Below are 20,785 nucleotides of genomic sequence, written 5' to 3'. Positions count from 1 at the left end.
CCAATCTTACCCGTCGTTGACTACCGATCCAGCATACTTAGCCACACCTGGGGGGATGTTCCAGCCTCGATGGCTAACAAGGCCTGCACCATGGCTTGCTGTTGCCTATGTTGCTGTCGCCTCCAAATTTGCAGTTTCCTTACTAGCAGAATCAAGCCCACTACAAGGATTATCATCAGACCAATTATGCTAGCCCATTGTTTCGTAAAGGTTAACACATCTTGCAATGTTTTGATTATCTCTGGGAGGGTTGCAAGCTCAACTCTGGTGTTATTTATCCTTGTTATGCCTAGTAGCAGGTGCTGAGTATAGTTTTGGAATTCTGCGGACTAATTCCCCCGCAAGTATTGGGAGTGCTGTCGGGAGACATTCTGTAAGTCACTCATATTAGTATAGGCTATGGGAGTTACACAAATTGCTGGGAAGGGTACTATACATCCCAGTCCCAATAGGGCCCCCCATATGTCCACTTGTTCTTGAACCAAATCCACTCTCTGGTTGACTATCAGGATTCCTGCTTGCAGGTGTGCATTGATCTGAGTCTGTGTTTGAAGGGCAGCCGCCGTTCCTTCTGCAAGGTGTTCACAGCTTCCGCAGTGGGTATAGTTGTAGCAAGCGAGACTGCTGCTGCCGTGGCAGCTGCTGTAGATATAGCCAATGCTGTCACAATGGCGGCTGTGATACCAAAATCTCTCTTCTTTCTGGATAGCACCGCCGGTAACTTGTCCTCTGGAATGGAAACTGGGATAGGAACATGGGTAGGGATACACATAATCACAGCCAGCTTAAAGGCCGTAACATTCCAGCACTGGGAAAGACAGCAATTCTTAGTGCAATTCAACGTATCATTCAGCTCGCTAGCATTTGTTACGAGGAAAAGGAATGGTGGCGAGACCCATATGGGAGTGGGCTGATAACTAATATTATTGGGACAAGACACATTAACTGTTGTCACAAAGGTACTAGAGTCATTTTGTTTATAAGAACAGTTGAGGAATTTGCCACCATTTAAGATGGACACTGCTGAGATATCAGTACATGCTCCTAGCAAGTTATAGACCTGCCATGCATCAAAGGGAGAGGAGGGAATATGAGAGAAGAGTTAGTCACTGGTAAAGGATATGGCCATGCTTTAACCACTGCCCACAGCTCTCTGGCTTCAGTCTGCCACAGGAGGTGTAGCATCCCCAGAGTTATCATCAGCATCTTCAGCATCATGACTGGTGTTTGGAGGCAAGGCTGCACACACCAGCCACTCTGGGATCCAAATTGGAGCCTTCTTTTCCTGTGGAAAAACACATACAGACCCCCTACTCCATACTAACACTGGATCTGGTCCATTCCACTTTCCTGTGAGGATGTCCCTCCAAAGTACTAAAGGCTTAGGGGAAGCAGCAGCATCACTTGCATGTCTGCAGCTGATTTACCCTTTTTGTCTAACGTTAAAAAATTCAAAATAAAGAGAATGGTGTTGAGCTTATCTTTAGGGGACCTGAAGGTGTCCCCTATTCCCCCTTTTTGTTTATAAAGCGCATTTTTTATTGTAAGATGCGCACGCTCCACAACACCCTGTCCTTGTGGGTTATAGGGTATTCCATGTTCTCAAGTGAATGTCAAGTTGTTGTAGGAAGGCTTTAAAGGGTTGTGAGGCGTAAGCTGGACCATTATCTGTCTTTAATTGGCATGGCTTTCCCCATGCCGCGAAAGCCTGTAGGCAATGGGCGATAACATCTCTGGATCCCCCCGCCCCATGTACTGAGGCGAAAATTATTCCAGAGCAGGTATCTACAGAGACATGAATATATCTTAACTTTCCAAATTCTGAAACATGTGTGACATCCATATGCCATATATGATTAGGTAACAAACCCTTAGGATTAACCCCCAAGGACGGTGCAGGTAGTAAGATCACGCAATTTCTGCAGGAGACTACTATTTCCCATGCCTGTGCTTTTGTTATGTTAAATTTGAGGCGAAGAGTTAAAGCATTCTGTTTCTTCAAATCCTCCCCTAAGTGGTCCCATTGAGGTATGTTTAGCAAGCCTTAATCTAGGAACCATGGAGCCGCCTTTTACACTGTATTCAAAAAGGCCCGAGCAGTTTTTGCTTTTAGAGAAGTTCCATTGGCTTTCAGCAGGTGTTCTAAAGACCCTTCCAACCGCACTCTAGATACTTCAGATCCCATTATGAACACACAGACAACAGACGTGGACGTTAAAGACTCGCCGCTAAATTCCGGCTCTAAGGCCTTCCCGCTTCTTATTGCGGACTTGTAAAATCCTGGCTATAAGGCCGCCCCGCTTCTTATTGCGGACTTGTACAAGATTCCCACCACTTTGATCATGGTCCCTTCCTCACTTACCTGCAGTTTCCATAAGAAAATCCCGGCTCTATGGCCACCCCGCTTCTTGTTGTGGTCTTGTACAAGTTTCCCACCACCTTTGTTGTGGTTTTACCCCGCTTACCTGCAGACTTATCCCTTGCAGGGTTTTTCTATTTTTACTCCCCGCTTTACCACGGAATTCCCACTTTTGAACGTGGCCTTTACTCCCCGCTTTACCGCAGAATTCCCACTTTTGAACGTGGCCTTTACTCCCCGCTTTACCGCGGAATTCCCACTTTTGAACGTGGCTAATGTCCCCGCTTACCTGCGGACCTTTACTCCCCGCTTTCCTGCGGATTACCTTGCAAGATTCCTTTATTTAGTTCCCGGGTGCCGGCGCCATTCATCGCCCTCGGCCCGCAAGGACGACAAGAACCCTGGTTCGGATGTATCTTCTCTCTCTTTATTTCAGCAAGTCTACACACTTATATACACTTACATGACCAATCAGCGAGCAGGGTACAGGAGGGAGCGAATCAGGCTGTGCACCTAAATGAACAACTTCGCTAGCAACCAATGCTGTTTACTTCCTCTTTGGGCATTCCGCTTAGTCTCACGAGGCGATCCTAAACTGGCAACTAGCCAGGCGCCATCTTTTAATGGCGGAGGCTGCCCTGGCCAGGGGCCTGCCTCGGACACTTGAGAAGCAACACTGAGGAGGAGAATGGGAGACAGAAGGGCTTAGGAGGGTTAACAAATAAGTTGGATATTAGTGAGAAATTAATCCATCAATGCCAGACAATAAATAGCCTCAATTGTGAGTCCAAGAAATTTGGAGAAGAGAGATGCTTATGGCATTGCTATACACAGGAGAAAGTAATGTTAAAAACAAGACAATGTGCTTAACATTGGATCACTTAGGGTAAGCCCCACACCACCAAATAGAGACTTAGTTCTAGATTTGCAGTTTCAGGAATGGAATCTTAAACCAGTCAGTCAGGAATCCGCTGATCAGCACTACTGCCTGATGGACGTCTGTCATCCCCTAAAGGAATGTAATGGCATACAACATCCAGCTCTTATGCCATCGCAAGTCCTCCTTAGTGCCAAGTTACCCCATTCCCCAGTCCACCTCCCCTCCAACAACCCTCAGTTTGTTTTCTATAGTTAAGACTCTCTTGTGGTTTGCCTCCCTCTCTGTTTTGTATTATTTTATTTTTCCCTCTTTTCCCCTTTGTTTATCTGTTAATACCATATAATTTCACTCATATGTGAAATTTAATTATTAAATGCTTTTTGATCTTCTAGGTAACTTCTCCCTGAAGCCCTCTATTTTGTTGGTTCTCAAGTCTCTTATGCAGACAGCAGCAAGGAGTTTGTCCTTCTTTTCTCTTGGGTTGGAATCCCACTTCCTGGATTACATATTTTTTTTCCATCATCCATATTTGTTTGCTGTGGGTGGAGGGGCCTTTCCTCTTTATACTTTATCTTAGGAAGGTATTCTTATTCAGTTGCATACCACTTCTTCATTTCTATGCAATATTGTCTTTCTCTCTTTTTTCTGTAGAGAAACCTTCCTGTGCCATACATTGTGCTAAGCACCCTAAATGTTTAGTAGCAATTGCACTGCATATATGCAGGGTGGGGGGGAGGATTTCCCCCAATATCCAAGCAACTCTTTGACATTAGCTCGGTATCCTACAATTTAACTCATTTCTGATTCTATCTACCTAGAGATAACCTCAGATCCAAGGTGAAAGTCTCAGTCCCATAAAACTGCCCTTTACTTCAGATACCAGTAGCAAGCTAGGGTTGTTACCTGTGCTTCTGATTCACTGGCTGTAGACTGGAGTTTCATGACCTGTTCCTTGAATTTCAGACACTGGAAACACTCTATGAGGTTGAGGTATAGCACCCCACATATTCTCAAACAGCAGTGTGAGGTGCTGTGTAGAACTAGAGGGAGTTAGGCACAGAAGGGACTGTGGGACCTCACTGGAGTTGCCACAATCACGTACAAAGGCAGATGGTCAAATAACCCCTCTAGAACTCAAATCTCACTCAGAGATACCTCCCATGCCCTACACTCCTCCAATGTATGTGTCCAGGAGGTTCTCCATGAACCAGCACCAAGGTGGATTTTGCCTTCACCTTCTGTTCCACAAAATAAATATCCTGCCATTTGCTTCCAACAACTCAAGCAAATGCTTGGACTGGATGGCCTTTGGACCTACTTCCAGCCCATAACAAGAAGGTGACTCTAGTTTATCAACTCATGTTATAGTTCTAAAATAATGAATTAAGATGTGATTCCTGGGAGGCTGAGTACTTGAGCATCTGACTGTTGGTTTCGGCTCAGGTCATGATCTCGGAGGTCATGAGAGGGAGCCCACGTAGGGGCTCTCTGCTCAGCAGGGAGTCTGCTTGAGATTCTCTCCCTATGCCCCTCATGCTCTATCCCATGCCCACTCATTCTCTCTCTCTCTCAGTCTCTCTCAAATAAATAAATAAATAAATCTTAAAAAGAAAAGAAAAGAATGGAATAAGAAACCACACAACTACCCAAACAGTGGAAATTGAATCATAGGAAGAGATTTAAAAAAGCTAAGGACTCAAGCTAGATGTATCTGATGACCTGGATAACCAGAGCCCTGTGATGGTGAGAGTATTGGTGTAATCACAGCTCTCATTAGTAAACTAGGTCACAGTCAGAGAAGTACTTACATCCATACTGGCAAGTTACATATCCAGGCAGAGTCATGAATCTTCTCTTTAATGGACTAAATAGAAGAAGACATAGACAGCAAATATCTACTGAGCTTCTTTTAGACTAGGCAGATATCTTAGTCCAAGAGAAGTCCAAGAAATATCTTAATCCAAGATATATCTTAGTCCAAGAGAAGAATACTAAGTATTTTTATTTCTAGAATGTGATGTGGAAAATAGCCCAGATATTCCCAGAGAGCTTGTCACAAGTACATAAATGAGCCAAATAGTTTCAAAGTCCTTCAGATTTAAAGAAGAAAGCAAAAGTATTTATCACTGAAAGAATATTGTCCACTTATTAAGGCAATAACCTCATTAAATAGCAACAGTGTTTCTCATATATATATATTTTTTTTTTTCTTTTTCCCCCCACATGTTAAAGGTCAGGCACAGTGCTGGCATTCTATTGAAATTTCTATGGGCCCACTCTCCCTACAGTATATAAGTCTGAGCAGTATAAATATGCAGGGCACATTTGTGAAAAGCTTGAAAATTTCAAGTACCATTTATTTTTTATTTACTCTGGTCATATCCATAATTCATATGGTATTTAGACTCTGAACAATATGCAAGTATTCCTACAAAATTGTTATTTGATAAAATTATTACCTATTTTAGAATAAACATTTTAGGATATGGTAAGTCATTGAAATATAAAGAGATAATTAGTATGCAAATAAATACAAATATAATCACTCAATAATTCATTTCTTAACTTTTATGGGTATGTCTGGTATATTTCAGGCCTTATGTTAGAGACTGAAGGGTATAAACATGAATAAAATAAATTCCTGGGCATAAGTTGTTTATAGTCTGATGGAGTTTGTTTAAAGTCTGTTAACAGTCTTACAAACTACCCAAACTAATGGACATGATTAAAGTACATTCTGAGTACAGTGGAGTCATAAAGCAGCTATAAAAGAGTGCTACCTAGGGCTCAAGAAAAATCTTAGATGAAATATTTATTCAGACTCTGGTTCATATTCATGATGCTTTGAAGCTAAGCACTGAATTTTGTATTTATTCTTTTTGAATCAAAATAATATGAGTAAATAAATTATATGTATCATTATATAATTTTAGAGCAGTTTATTTTACTCGCTCTTCAAAACAAACATATAAGGTAGATAAATCAAAGATCGGTGTCCCATTTTTACAGATAAGAAAATTAAGACTGAGGGGCACCTGGGGGGATCTGTACGTTAAGTCTCTGCCTTCAGCTCTGGTCATGGTTCCAGGATCCTGGGATTGAGCCCCACATCAGGCTCTCTGCTCAGCAGGGAGCTTGCTTCCACCTCTCTCTCTCTGCCTGCCTCTCTGCTTACTTGTGAGATCTGTCTGTTAAATAAATAAATAAAATCTTTTAAAAAAGAAAAAAGAAAATTAAGACTGAAAGATGCAGCCCACTTACTCAAGAAGTCACCTCTCTGGATGGGTTAAGTAACCTTACTGTGGTGATGTTGCCACAGTATGTACATACAGTAAATCATCATATTGTATACCTTGAGCTTATATAATATGTCAATTTTAACTATATCAACAAAGCTGGAGGAATAAAAAAAAAAAAGGGAAAATAAAGATGTCATCTCTAAGTTACACTTCCCTCCATAGAGAGAATTATGAGGTAGAGGGGAAGGAAGTGTTTCCTGACATGAGATTCTGATTTAAGAAAATGTATTATGGGGTGCGTGGGTGGCTCAGTCGGTTAAACATCCGACTCTTGATCTCAGCTGAGGTCTTGATCTCAGGGTTGTGAGTTTAAACCCCACATTGGGCTTCATACTGGACTTGGAAACTACTTTAAAAAAAGAAAATGTATTATTAGTTCTTACATTCATTCAGTAATTTATTCACTTATGATTTTCTTCTAGAGAAATGAATAAGATTCATTCATCATTATTTATTCAACCATTTTTCACTTACTCTTTCATCATTGCTCTAGCATCATCAGACATTATCTAAATGGAGAGCCTAGAGTCTATCTGATGTATATGGACAAAGCTATTGACAAAATTGCTGCTTTAAGGAGCTCAGATTCCATGAGGGGAAAGCAGATAGATATAAAAGAAGGAAAGTTCATGGCAGAGAGATAAAAACAGGACTGTCAGGTTCAGTGAAGGTTGGCAGAGCCAAGTGCCTACATATTTCAGGATTTCCCATGTGAAAAGAACATACCAGGAATCCTAAAGTCTAATGCTTATTACTTAAATATTGTAGCTGTTGGATTAGTCAGGGCTTTCCAGATAAACAGAACCAATAAGATGTGTGTATAAAGATATTTATTATATTTATTATAAGGAATTGGCTCTCACAATTATAGAGACCCAGAAGTCCAGACCCAGGAGAATTGATAGTTCCAGTCCAGAGTTAAAGATCTGAAAACCAGGATAACCAATGGTTTCAGGCCAAGCCTAAGACCAAAGACAGACAATACTAATGTCCCTACTTAGAGACAATCAGAATGAGATTTCTTTCATACTTGGACTTTTACTTAATTCAGGCATTCAGTGGTTTGGATCAAGCCCACCTACACTGGGGAAGGCAATAAGCTTTACTTAATTTACCAGTTCAAATGCTAATCTCATCCAGAAACACCTTCACAGTTACAGACAGAAATATTGCTTAACCAAATATCTAGAAACCTGTGGCACGGCCAAGTTCATATATAACATTAACTATCACTTCTATCAAACTCTAAGACTTGATTTTTCAAAGAGTATGATGAGAAGAACTCTGGCTCCTGGCAACATCAGAAACCAATCACCCAATCTAAACTTGCATACTGGTAAAAATGTGATATCTAGGTCATAATTATCCCCTCTTTGCCCTGGTCTTTTTCAGAATTGTGCAGGCCCATTACCAGAAGTCCAAGTATCATGTCACCAAGCATCTTGAAGATATTTCCCTGTTCCTCCAGAAAATAATCTCACTCTGGAGTGATGTTTGACATTCTTTGGGTTATTCTTGAAAAGAGACCATTTTTTCTCTGTCTAAAGGGCATTGAAATAGTTGATTTATGGATAAGATCTGAGATAGTCTTGGCAGGTGTTGACCCAATATACCAGACTACATGTTTGATCATTGGCCCTATAACTTAAAGTGTAGGGATTGATCCTCTCCCCCTCTGGTGTCTAAATGGTTCTAACTCTAACACCAAATTTTCCAGGGCTTCTAACTCTATGAGAGACTCAGGACTTAACCCTAAAGAGCATCTTGAGGAGCCTGCGACGTATCTCCTTTGTCTTAATGGAGTAAATGATAGGGTTGAGCATGGGAGGCACAAATAGGTAGAGAACAGACATGAGGATATGAACAGCATGCGGCAGGCCAGCACCAAAGCGATGTACAATGGACACGCTCACCATGCGCACATAGAAGATGAGCACAGCTAGGATGTGGGACACGCATGTGTTCAGTGTCTTGAGGCGCTCCTCTCGGGAAGCGATGGCAAGCACTGATCGCAATATTAGTACATAGGAGATGAGTATGAGTGCGGAGTCCAGGCCAAAGGTGAACAGCACAATGGACAGCCCATAGTGGCTATTGAGGGAGACATCAGTACACGCCAGCTTAATCATATCCACATGAAGGCAGTAGGCATGGGAGAGGATGTTCTGGGGGTGGCAGAAGGGCAGTCTGTGCAGCAGCAGTGGAAAGACTAGGATGAGGGCAAAGCCTCGGAGAACAGTACACAAACCCATTGCCACAATGCGGGCACTAGTGAGCACTGTAGCATAGCGCAGGGAGTTACAGATGGCCACATAGCGGTCAAAGCTCATAGCCAGAAGGATGCCAGACTCTGTCCAAGAGAAAAGGTGGATAAAAAACATTTGGGCCAAGCAGGCGTTAAAGGAAATCACCCGGGCGCGGAAGCAGAGGGCAGCCAGCCCAGTCGGCAATGTGGAAAAGGATACTCCCAAGTCATTGACTGAAAGGAGAGACAAGAAGTAGTACATGGGCTGGTGCAAGCTTTTCTCCTCCTTAACAATGAGGAGGATCAGGGTGTTGTTTCCCACAATGGAGATAGCGTAGAGCAAAAGGAGAGGGAAGAATAGCCAGGACTCCATGGCCTCCATTCCTGGGAAGCCCATCAGGATAAAGGTGGGAGCATCAGAGATATTGATTCTGAGGTTACTCATGAGAAGCTGGGGATGTTTGTTATCAGCCAGTCCAACTTTTTGAAGAAATTATAACTTGTGTCTAAGACTATTATTGTTCCTAGGAAGGAAAAACAACATAAAGGTTTATAAACTGTGATTACACATAGATTTTATTTCTAAAATACACTGGGAGGATGAGGAGAAAGTTATAAAATGCTGGCCATTGAAAGAAAGAATTCTTTCTTAGACATCTTTCAGAAAAAGAGTAGGTTAACTGTTCTTCAGGGTCGTTGACTAGCTCATTAAGTCTAATCAGTAGTCCTCTAGATGCCTTCCATGTAATCATCACAGCTGTCCTCCAAACGTTTAAACTTACATAGCCATGATATTAGCTACTCCACAACAGATGCCCACACTTACATCCAGTCTGACATATGAGGAACCAAGTATCCAAAAAAGGGAAAAGAATTAGTCCAGGTCTTCTTGGAAAGCAGTTACATGACTTGAACTAAATTTCACTAATCCAATCTCCACCCTGAGGTGCTTACATGGTCTACAGCCCACATATCACACTGGAAGTGTCTATGCAGGACCCCTGGAAAATCAAAATATCTCAAGAGACATCAGAGATTTCTAATTAAGAGCATGGCACCAGAACACTCTGGGTTTGTGTTCCAGTGACATTAGGTAAATTTCTTAAACTCTCTTCCCCAGTTTCTTTACTTTTAAGAAAGGGGTAAAAGAGAGTTGCCATATGCATGAGGATACAGGCTTATGTAAGATAGAAAGAGGGAAACAGAGAGAGGGTGACAGAGAGAACTTGGATTTGAAACAGGTCCTGCCCACAGTAAGCATTATAGAAGCACTCCTATTATTGTTATTATTGAAAAGTTATTATTTTAAAAGCATGTTTAGATGAAAAGTAAATAGCACATTGTGCTTTACAAAAGCACAAAAGTCATTGAATGCATTTATATTAAATAAACATTTTTTAAAACTCTTGTTATCACATAATAGCGTTTGGTATAGACAAGCAGAAGTTAATTGGCAAAATCTTGAGAATTACCAAGAGAGAAAACCTGTAATGCTAAAAACATTCTTTCCATTACCTTTTTTTTCCTTATGAGTTATTAAAGAATAGCATTCTTTCATTTCTGCCATTGCTTTTCATCTCAGAGTCTGTCAAAATTCAACAGGAGTAGAAAATGAGAAACACTTCCTTACACCAACCCAAATGAGGTTGTAAGAGGGGATGATAAAAAAGGGGTGGGGTTGTGAAGTGGGATGATAAAGGATGATCTCTACATTTGTCATCTTTCTTGTTTACTGTGGAATTTCAACCATTTGGGGAGGGAGCTACATTTAGGAATATTTCATAATGTCTAAAACCCCTTGCATACTCTGTGATAAGTGGCTTCACCTGTTAGTTTTAGAGTTCAGGTGTTAAATGCTCTCTATCCCTCATGGTTAGTTGAATTAAATTACTCACCACTGAGTAATTTATTATTGTATGTATCTTTGGAGTTGGGGGGAACTTGCTTTCTCTCTCGCATAAAGCCAGCCTTACATCAATGAACAATCAGATTAGAAACCAGAGAGAAATTCCCTGCTAAAGGGATTAAGAGTCTGGGACAAAGTTTCAGAGAACCACTGCAGAAGGCTGGGGATGCTGAGCCCCAGGCCTCGACTAGAAATGGTAAGAGGATGAACCAGATAAGACCTGCAAGCTGTGCACATTATAATTATAATGAGCTCTCAGTAGAACCGCACAAAGAAACTGAGGGAGGATTTTAGAGGAGATGGTCTTAAGGAGATACCATGGGTCAATCCCTTCCTGAGCACCCATTCCTGGATTTTGATCCATCCTGTCACATGTTCCACTCGAAGGAAATCTAAAATTGTCTTAAGAGCCTCCGGAGGCAGAAGGCCAGTTTCAGTACCTCCTTTCTGTCCTAATTAGAGACATTCGAGTTCAGCTGAGTGTTCTACTCTGTTCCTTGTTTTCTCAGAGTTCATGCAAAGCAGAAAGTGGGCCAAAAGATGAAGAGAGACACCGTGAAGAGAAAGAGGAAAAACCAAACGGCAGGAAGAGACAGAGAGAAGTGGATAAAGAATATAGAGGAAATGCTATGGAAATGGGAGAGTCAAGTGAGGGAAGGGGAATGACAGACCAGAGAAGGAATTTTAGAGAGACAGTAACAAGAACATTAAACATGGAAAGGAAGAAAGAAGAGAAATAAGGCCAAGAAAACCTCTTGAGAATAATGAGAACATCACAGGATGATGTATTCCACGAGGATGGCCTTTCTTTTTCCCAAGCTAGGTCAAGTCTGTCAAAGGCCCTACACACACCACATTTCACAGGAGCTACCTGCCAGGCTCTTAGCAGTGGAGGGCCGACCCACAGTAAGCCCTTAATATCCCCCAGTCAAACCCTGCTGGGAATAGGTTCCTCCCAGCAGAATCCCAGTGGACTCTGCTTGCTGTCTATTCCCATGGGAAATTCAGATCTGACTTCCAAGGCCAAGGCAACAAACACTTCCTTTCCTCCCAGCAGAGCAGGGCTTACCTGTCCCCATACCATGTCTTCATGGCTTCTGAGATGTTCCTAAGGATGGGTTTTAAGATAGCTCTAGCAGATGATGAGAGTGAGCACCAGGGGTCCCAGTGCTAGTAATTGGGAAGCTAAGAATATAACTCAAGCTTCCTGATCCTCAGTTCCAAAGTTTCCTTACCGCACAGTAAGTCTCCACTCCAGGACCCTCTTCTTAGGGGACTTTCAGAAGGCAGAATGAGGGATAGAAATGTAATAGTCAACAGTGATACTGGGTGTTTACAACGTTCCCTAAACTCCAAGAACTTTATGAGCCTTGTCTTGTTCTATTCTGACAATCACACTTAGAAATAAATGTTCACTTTTTTTTTTTTTTTTAAGATTTTGTTTATTTTTCTGACAGAGAGAAAGAGAGAGCACAAACAGGGGGAGCGGCAGGCAGCGGGAGAAGCATGCTTCCCGCTGAGCAAGGAGCCCAATGCAGGGCTCAGTCTTGGACACTAGGATCATGACCCAAGCTGAAGGCAGGCATTTAACGAACTAAGCCACCCAGGAGCCAGAAATGTTTACTTCCCATTTTACAGATGAGAAAAATGAGTGCTAAGAGGTTAAATGAGGTCTAAAGTTATACTAGCACTGAGTGGCAGGGCTACATCCAAACATATAGACTGTTCACTTATTCACTTAACATTTTTAGAAAACCTAATAAAAATTTTTATCTAGCAGTGCCCCGGAACATACATCATATACCTGTTAATCATTACCATCTTTATCTTTTTCCCCATTTATCCTTTCTTTCATATTTGATTACCTTTCTTACCTTTGCCTTTCTCTGTGCAACCTCCCTCAAAAACAACTAGAGAACACAGAAGGGAAAAAAAAAGGGTAAAATAAATGAAAACTATTATTTTTCATCCTATGACTGTAAATGTCTGGCCTGCTACTGGCAACTCTCTGGAAGACAAGCCTGACCCCTTCCTCAGTACCCCTAGCCAAAGGGCTTGCAGCTGCTTTAGGTATGGTGTGGTGTCACATAAACAGCTGGGTTCCGGGCAGATGAACTTCTAAGTTTCAAAGATTACATGATTTTATGATTTCCTTTTTAAAACTTTGCTATTACCGTATTACACACACACACACACACACATTTGCTATTATATTTATTTATTTATATGTTATATATTACCATACATATTTTAAATATCACCATATTTGTATATATATTTGTTATATATATGTTATAAAATATATATATTTGTTATATATATTTGTTATAGTTATAAATATATATACTTATAACTGGGTTATATGGTAATAGCAAATTATATATATTATATGTATATAATATATATAAAATTCAAGTTTTAAGTGTATAAGTCAGTGATCTTTAGTGTATTTGGAAAGTTGTGCAGTCATGATCAATACCTAAGTGCAGAATGTTTTCATCACTCTGAAAAGAAGCTTCAGTACCACTAAATTCACTGCCCATTCTCATTTATCTTAGCCCCCTGGCAACATCTCATCCACTTTCTGTTGCTTTGGACTTGACTATTTCTGAACGTTTCAATTAAATGCAATAAAATGTGAGGCTGGTTATGTCTGGCTTCTTTCACTTAGCATGTTTCCAAGGTTCATTATATGTCAGTGCTTCATTTCCGATATAATTTTCCATTGTATACAAAGACTACATTTTGTGTATTGGTCATTTGATGGGTATTTGGATTATTCTCAATTTGGGGCTACAAATAATGCTTCTTTGAATATTAATATGTAAGTTTTTGTGTGGAAATATGTCCTCAGTTCTTTAGAATATATACTGAGGAGTAAAACTGCTGAGTCATTTGGTAACTCTACATTCAACTGTTTGAAGAAAAGCCAAATGGTTTTCCAAAGTGGCTTCATCAATTTACATTTTACCAGCAATGTTTGAAGGTTCTGATCACTCCACATTTTTACTAATATTTGTTATTTTCTGTTTTGTTTTCCTAATGTGTGTACAATGGTATCTCACAGTGATCTTGGTTTGCATTTGCCAAATAACTAATGAAACTAACATCTATGTGCTTACTGGCTCTTTGTATGTCTGTTTTTAGCAGAAATGTCTATTCAAGTCATTTGCCCATTTTTAAAGTGGTTCATGTGACTTTTTGTTGTTGAGTTATAAGACATCGTTATATATTTTGAATATGAAACTACTGTCAGACAATGATTTGCAAATATTTTCTCCCATTTTGTTGGTTATCTTTCCACTTTCATGATACTGTCCTTAGAAGCACAAAAGATTTGTTATTGTTGTTTTTTTATTAAGTCCAATTTATATATTTTTTCTTTGGTTACTTGTGCTTTTGGTATTATATCAAAACAAACATTGTCTAATATACCTAAGTTTTCTTCTAGAGGTATTCAGTTTTATACCTTACATTTAGATTTTTTAATCTATTTTGAGTTAATTTTTTAAATTTTCCTTTTTTTTTAAAGGTTTTTGTTTGTTTGTTTATTTGAGAGGGATAGAGAGACAGAGAGAGAGCGAGAGAGAGAGCATAAGCAGGGGAAAGAGAGAGAAGCAGGTTCCCCACTGAGCAGGAAGCCTGATGTGGGGCTCAATCACAAGACCCTGGGACCTTGACGCAAGCCAAATGTAGATGCTTCACCGACAGAGCCACACAGGCACTCCAATTTTTTTTTTTAAATTTTGAGTTAATTTTTATATGTAAGTTGAGAGATGGGTCCCACTTTGGTCTTTTTCATGTGGTTATCCAGCAACCTTTGTTGAAAAGATTATATTTACCCATTAAGCAGTCTTAATACCATTGTTGAAAATCCATTGACCATAGATGTGTGGGTTTACTTGTGAACTGTTCGCTCATTTCTATACTATTACCCTTTACATTACCATGTTTTCTCTATTAAACTAGATTTGTATAGAGAGAGCAGACAGCATGGGAATTTGAGATACTGTTTCCAGTCAGCACAGGATTTTGGGGAGTGCTCAGGCATGGACAATAAGAACCAAAAGCGGTCTTCTGATTTTACCAAAATGACAGTCAAAGGCCCACTATTTTCTTTCCCCTGATTTCTTATTAAGGGCACTGACATTATCAGCCATGGCCTGAACATTTTTATGCATCATTAATGTGTTTTCTCGCAACCGTGTTGTCTGATTAGTTGTCACATCTTATAACATTTCTTCAAATTGCTTTGCCATTTCATGATACCATATCTTCCCAAGAGTAGACCTTCAACATCTGAATTCCCAAAACAGACTTCCATTGCCCCCTGCACCAAATCTGCCTGGACTCAGCCATTCTTTCCCTCCATTGGCAGAATGATTTTTAAAAATCCAAATATTTTTGCTTTAGCTCTTCAAAACAGATCTCCCTTGGTTTAAAAGCTAAACAATGATGGGGACATGAATAGTTCTTTAGGTATTGGTCTTAATTCATCTCTCTACTTCTTCTGACCTATATTATCTTTTTTAGCTGGAACATTCAATCCCTTCTATTCCTCAAGTCTTATAAGGAGAAGTGGGCTTTCTACAGCTTGGAAAAAGTGGCTACATTGTGACTGACTAACGACCCACACATAGGCCACCCTTCTCACGGTCTCTTCTTTCTTGTTCCTTGTTAACTCCCTAATGGACTGTATTTTAGTGATGTCACACCACAAAACTATGCTTCCAATGTCACTGCTGATCTCAGCATTGCTAAATACAATAGACTCTCAGTGCAGAGACAGTCAACCTCGCTTCTTTCTTGATTTTTTTCCTCCTTTCTTGGATCAGTCATGTCACTCTTTCCAGGTCATCCACCTATGTCCAATGCCTCTCTTCAGTTTCCTTGGCAATTGGCTCTCCCTCTATTCACTCTTAATTATTAATATTATCCATGGTTCTTTCCTAAGCTAGCTTCAGTTTTGACTCTGTGTAATCACTCCGCATGACCTTGGAAGAAAAATCAGATTTTCATATCTTTGAAACACACTAATCAACTCATCTGTGTATCCTGCTCTAATTTACTTCTTGTTTTCCAGCTGACCGCTTGGCATCTCCAATTGGCTGGAGATCAAAAAGTCCAATATATGAATATAAGTTTTTTTTTCCTTTCCAATCAAAAATATCAAAAAGTCCAATATATGAATATGTTTTTTTCCTTTCCTCTTCTCAGTGAGTGGCATGACTTTGATAGCTAAAGCTAAAACCTAACCATCATTCCACACATCCTTTCTCTCATGCATTTTTCATAAGTAGTCGCCAAAATCTAAATATTCTGCCTGCTTATTATAAGTGGTGCAGCAAGTTCTAAGAGAGGAGTGGGTGTTTGAAATGGTGGTTAAGGGGAATGATAGAGAAAATTAACTGTATCAAATAGAATAATTTCTTGGTAAAGCTGAAGTATGAAGCTGCATATTCACATTGTGTTACTTTGTGGCTATTTGTGATTTTTTTTCTAGAGTATTAGGAAGTCCTCAGGCTACCATCAGAGAAGCCTGATAATATTGGTCCAGAATAGATACCAAGGAGCTAGTTTGATGGAAGAATAAAGTCTAAATTGCTGAAGGGGGGGAACACCTCTGGTAGAAAAAGATCAGTCTTTATGATATTGATTTTAACTTTCTTTGGATTATGGTTATAAACTTAGTTATAAAAATTCAGTTATCTGAAAAGGAAACATTTAAAATTCAATTTCATGCTTTCTTGTGTTCTGCTCTGGCTTCTATGCAGCAAGTATTGGGAAAATTTCAACAACTGACTCAGAGCAAGCCACTTTATCAGTTACATCACCACATATCAGCTAGGTTTGCTTTCCCTGCCTTATACATTTTATTTTAAGAATAATAGGTGGCTTTGGATTTTAGTATTTTGGCAGTATCTGAAAGTTCTAAAATTAAATATATTGTTAGGCTGTGCCAATAGGAGCCATTAGGAGCTGACTAGAAGCTCAGAGAAGGGATTTACTTTTCCTGTTAGCTTTCTGCTTCTGTCTTATCACCCAAGCAACTGTTTTATCCTTGGCAACAGCAGTTGATTCTTATAAAAGCAGCTGGTTCCAGTTTGTGGTGTTTTTTTCTACACTTAACTCCAAACAGCCTTGTCATACAAATCACATATGATTTGTATGTGATTTGTAGAGCCAGCTTCTGGTGGCCCATTCTTGAAGTTCTTGGCCCCAGCTCTTTGGGCACTCTCTTTTAAGCTTCTAAAGCAGAATCTCCTTTCTTTCAGCAGAAATTGATTCCAGCACTTACTGAATCTCTATTAAGTCAGTGTGCCAGGCAATTCAAACTCCTTACACTCATAGCTATTGATTTAAAAACAAGGGTTCCTAGAACTTAGTTTTATAGAAGTTAAATGGAGATAACTAAGGGTGAAACTTGTCTCATACCATCAATATTGATTTTTTTTAATATATAAATTCCCTGAAGGAATAATAAGAAAACCCCCATCAATCTTATTAAAAACTTTGTATTAAAAAAATGTTTATGTATAATAATTCATGAAATTAAAGCTTCTCTATATTGCTTTTATTAATGCATACTTAAAATAATTGTAATTGTAGAACATTTTAACACTCACAACCTAATGATTGAAGAAAATAAAATAAATAATTCCAATTTGCATATATTTTTTATTGGAAACAAGGAAAGAAGGGTTATCACCACAAGATTTTTAAGCACAAAAATTAATATGTAGGAAAATGAACCAACTTCAAGTAGACAAAGCATTAATGTTAAATTTATGACAGTTACAGGGAGCCTGGGTGGCTCAGTAGGATAAGCATTCAACTCTTGATTTCAGCTCAGGCAAAGATATCAGGGCCATGACACTGAGCCCCACATCAGGCTCCATGCTTAGTGCACAGTCTGCTTTGACTTCTCTCTCCATCTGCCTCTACCTCATACACCACCCCCACTCATGCTCTCTTAAAAAAAAAAAAAAAAAAATATATATATATATATATACACATATACATATATATGCATTCATTTTTTTCATTCATTCATTTCACTCATATATAGAAAGATATACATATATATTATATATGAATGACAGTTATGGAAAATTTATTCATTTGCTCATGTATTTTTAAATGGATAATAAATGAGGGGAAGAAAATTTCAAGGCTGTCTATATTCCATAGGATACACTTAAAGACTGATGTGGTATTTTTATCTTAAAAAAAATCAATATTCACACTATACTGTATGTTATATTTTTTCTAATATTTAATAGAAAATGACAATTTTTGATGTCAACTTAACAGTTTTGAGGGAGTGTATACTATTGAAAAATTCTTTTGGAAATTATCTGGGCAAAAATTTTTGAAGACCACTGCTTTGTATTAACACGAGAAGAGGGGTGCCAGAGTGGTTCAGTAGGTTGAGTGTCTGGCTCTTGGTTTCAGCTCAGGATGTGATCGTGGGTTAATGGGATTGAGCCCTGCATGGGGCTGTTGGTCAGCATGGAGTCTGCTTGAGATTCTCTCTCCCTCTGCCCCTCCCCCCACTCTCTTGCATGTCCTTGCTCTCTCTTTCAAATAAATAAATCTTTAAAAAAAAAAATTGAAAGGAAACAAGTATGAACAAGGGAAAATAGTGCAGCACTCTGAAGGTTTTGAAGGATGGAAGCCTTTGTGTGAAGGCTTGATAGATGTGGTAATGTCAAAGGCTCTGAGTGCATCTGGCTAGAGAACTGATGGCTTCACTCCTAGGACAAGGTCTGTGGGTGTGAAACCTGCACAGTGGCATAATGCCTATGCTCAGAAGGTCCTGTATTTGGTTTAATATTCTACTGCCATGTTCTTAAAATCTTAGTAACTTATTCTTGAAATTATGGAAGTTAATGGGACAATGGAGCCTGAGCCTCTCTACCACCATTTCTTACCACCATATTTACATATAACATTGATGATGCCATGTGTACACGGAATACCATGGGCCACTGTATATGTAAATTCAGAGAGATACCATAATTAAGGGGGAGAAACAGAGAAAAAGAAGAAAATGAAAGAAAAGGGAAAGTAAGAGAAGAGAAGAGAAACATAAAACTTAATAGATTTTATTGCTACTTTCCTTGAAAATTTCCTAGGGAAATGTTCTTTCCTCATTTCTTTCCCTTTTTTCAACCCCGCCCTATTGTCTCTCTAAGAATGAGCACCATGGATCAAATCTCCAGAGCCAAACAGCCTTGGGTTTTCATAATTAGCATCAGAGAGAGTCAATAAATAACCTCACTTATCAAATCTCTTGATCAGAAGAGGCTGAAAGTCAGAACTAAGCTGAAGACCTCAATGATCTCACAAAAGTGAGGGAAGATCTGACTTTTGAACTCAGATTCCACACTCGGCCCCCATCATTCTCCAAATCACGTCCATCCATCCTGCACAAGAACACAGCTTTCACATCCCTGAAGTACTCTCCACACAGCCCCACACTGGCAGGTGACACCCATCACAGAACCCCAGCTTCAGCACGCTCAACTTGTAAACAAAGGTCACCTGACACAGGTATGTTTTTGAAATCAAACTACAGAAAAAAGAATATGTGCCAGAAAGAACTCAGAGTTCAATTATTAAAGTCTAGGTTTCCAAGGCATCATAGTGACCCAGAGCCAAGGCCAAAAAGGATGAATTTGGAAGGATTCATGCATTCCACCCAGAATGTTCCTCCAGCTCAGTGTATTTTTCACATTTTTCCCCTGGAAAACAACCTTGTTTGGACCTAGGCTTTCTGGTACCTACGTAGAATGTCAGAGTAGCTCACAAAGTAGTGGCCTCCTTATAGTAGTCTTGGAAAATCTTCCTTTGCTGGCAAGAATAGGCTGGGAAGGGAGAACAGGAGAAGGTGGTACTGCCTCCAGCTCTCCACTCCTCCACCCATGTTTCTTTCCTCCAGGGCCTGTGGGCATCACTGGAAGTCCCCAGGCAAATAGGAGGAGCTTTCACTAGTATCTGTTTCTTTGAAGTCCAGATAATGAGTAAAGGGTTTGCCACATTAGATACTGATTTTAGAGTTATCTGGCAAGGAAAAGAATTCAAGTATTGGCCATATAAGTGAGGCTACTGTGAGGTGAAAACACCAAACTTTTAATCGGAAGATGTGAGATGTAATTTCAGTCTGACAATAACACATTTTGTGGGGCGCCTGGGTGGCTCAGTGGGTTAAGCCGCTGCCTTCGGCTCAGGTCATGATCTCAGGGTCCTGGGATCGAGTCCCGCATCGGGCTCTCTGCTCAGCGGGGAGCCTGCTTCCTCCTCTCTCTCTGCCTTCCTCTCGGCCTACTTGTGATCTCTCTCTGTCGAATAAATAAATAAAATCTTTAAAAAAAAATAACACATTTTGTGATCTGAACTGCATTAGTTTATTTCTCTGAACTTGGACTTCCCCTTGATAAAACAGATGTAGAATAATTATAATACTCTCTATCACTCCAAAATATGACTACAGGAAAAAGAGCTTGCACAAATGAGAAGGACATTATTTTTGGTGTCCAAACATTTTAATCCTACCATATACCTACGGCTTTCCTACCCCCCAAAAAATCACGTGAAATAAGGAAGCCAGGTGTGTCATTTCCAACTTATAAAAAAGAAAATTGAGTATCAAAAATATTGTGGAACTTATCCAATGTTAAATAGTGAATAAACAGAAAAGCTGTGACTAGGATTCCAGGCTCATTATTCTTCATACTTGGAGACTATTCAGAGAAAAGATTTTTCTCAAGGTTCAGCAACATTTTTGTGACAGATTACAACTAACGTTTAGGGGTGCGGGTATCCTACAAAGATTCTGGTAGGTATGGTTGGCGTTTGGAATGTGGAAATCAAAAAACAAACTTTGACTATAGAAAATAGATGAAAATAATGGATTATATGTGATACAGTATTTTAATATTTGGAACAAGTTAAAAACAATATATGTTTTTCTCAGCCTAAACAAGATTGTTTCAGAGAAGGGTCATCATTTTATGTGAATGAACCAAAACTCTGATGTGAGAGGGCAGTCATACAGTCACCCCTTGGATAGAGCCCTTTATTTCCACGCAGA

At 39.6% G+C, this 20,785-nt stretch overlaps 1 protein-coding gene across 1 annotated transcript; it reads right to left on the bottom strand.

The window, feature by feature from the left end:
- Positions 1-8,277: 8,277 nt before the first annotated feature.
- Positions 8,278-9,228, bottom strand: LOC132014087 (olfactory receptor 51I2-like). The gene has a single exon (XM_059394768.1). The coding sequence runs from the start codon at positions 9,226-9,228 to the stop codon at positions 8,278-8,280; it is 951 nt and encodes a 316-aa protein (XP_059250751.1).
- Positions 9,229-20,785: the final 11,557 nt, after the last annotated feature.

Source organism: Mustela nigripes, chromosome 1 (assembly GCF_022355385.1).
Source record: "Mustela nigripes isolate SB6536 chromosome 1, MUSNIG.SB6536, whole genome shotgun sequence".
NCBI lineage: Eukaryota > Metazoa > Chordata > Mammalia > Carnivora > Mustelidae > Mustela > Mustela nigripes.
This window is presented reverse-complemented; position numbering and strand designations above follow the sequence as displayed.

Excerpts from the sequence above, each read along its gene's own strand:
- LOC132014087 (XM_059394768.1), bottom strand. The coding sequence starts at position 9,228 with ATGAGTAACCTCAGAATCAATATCTCTGATGCTCCCACCTTTATCCTG.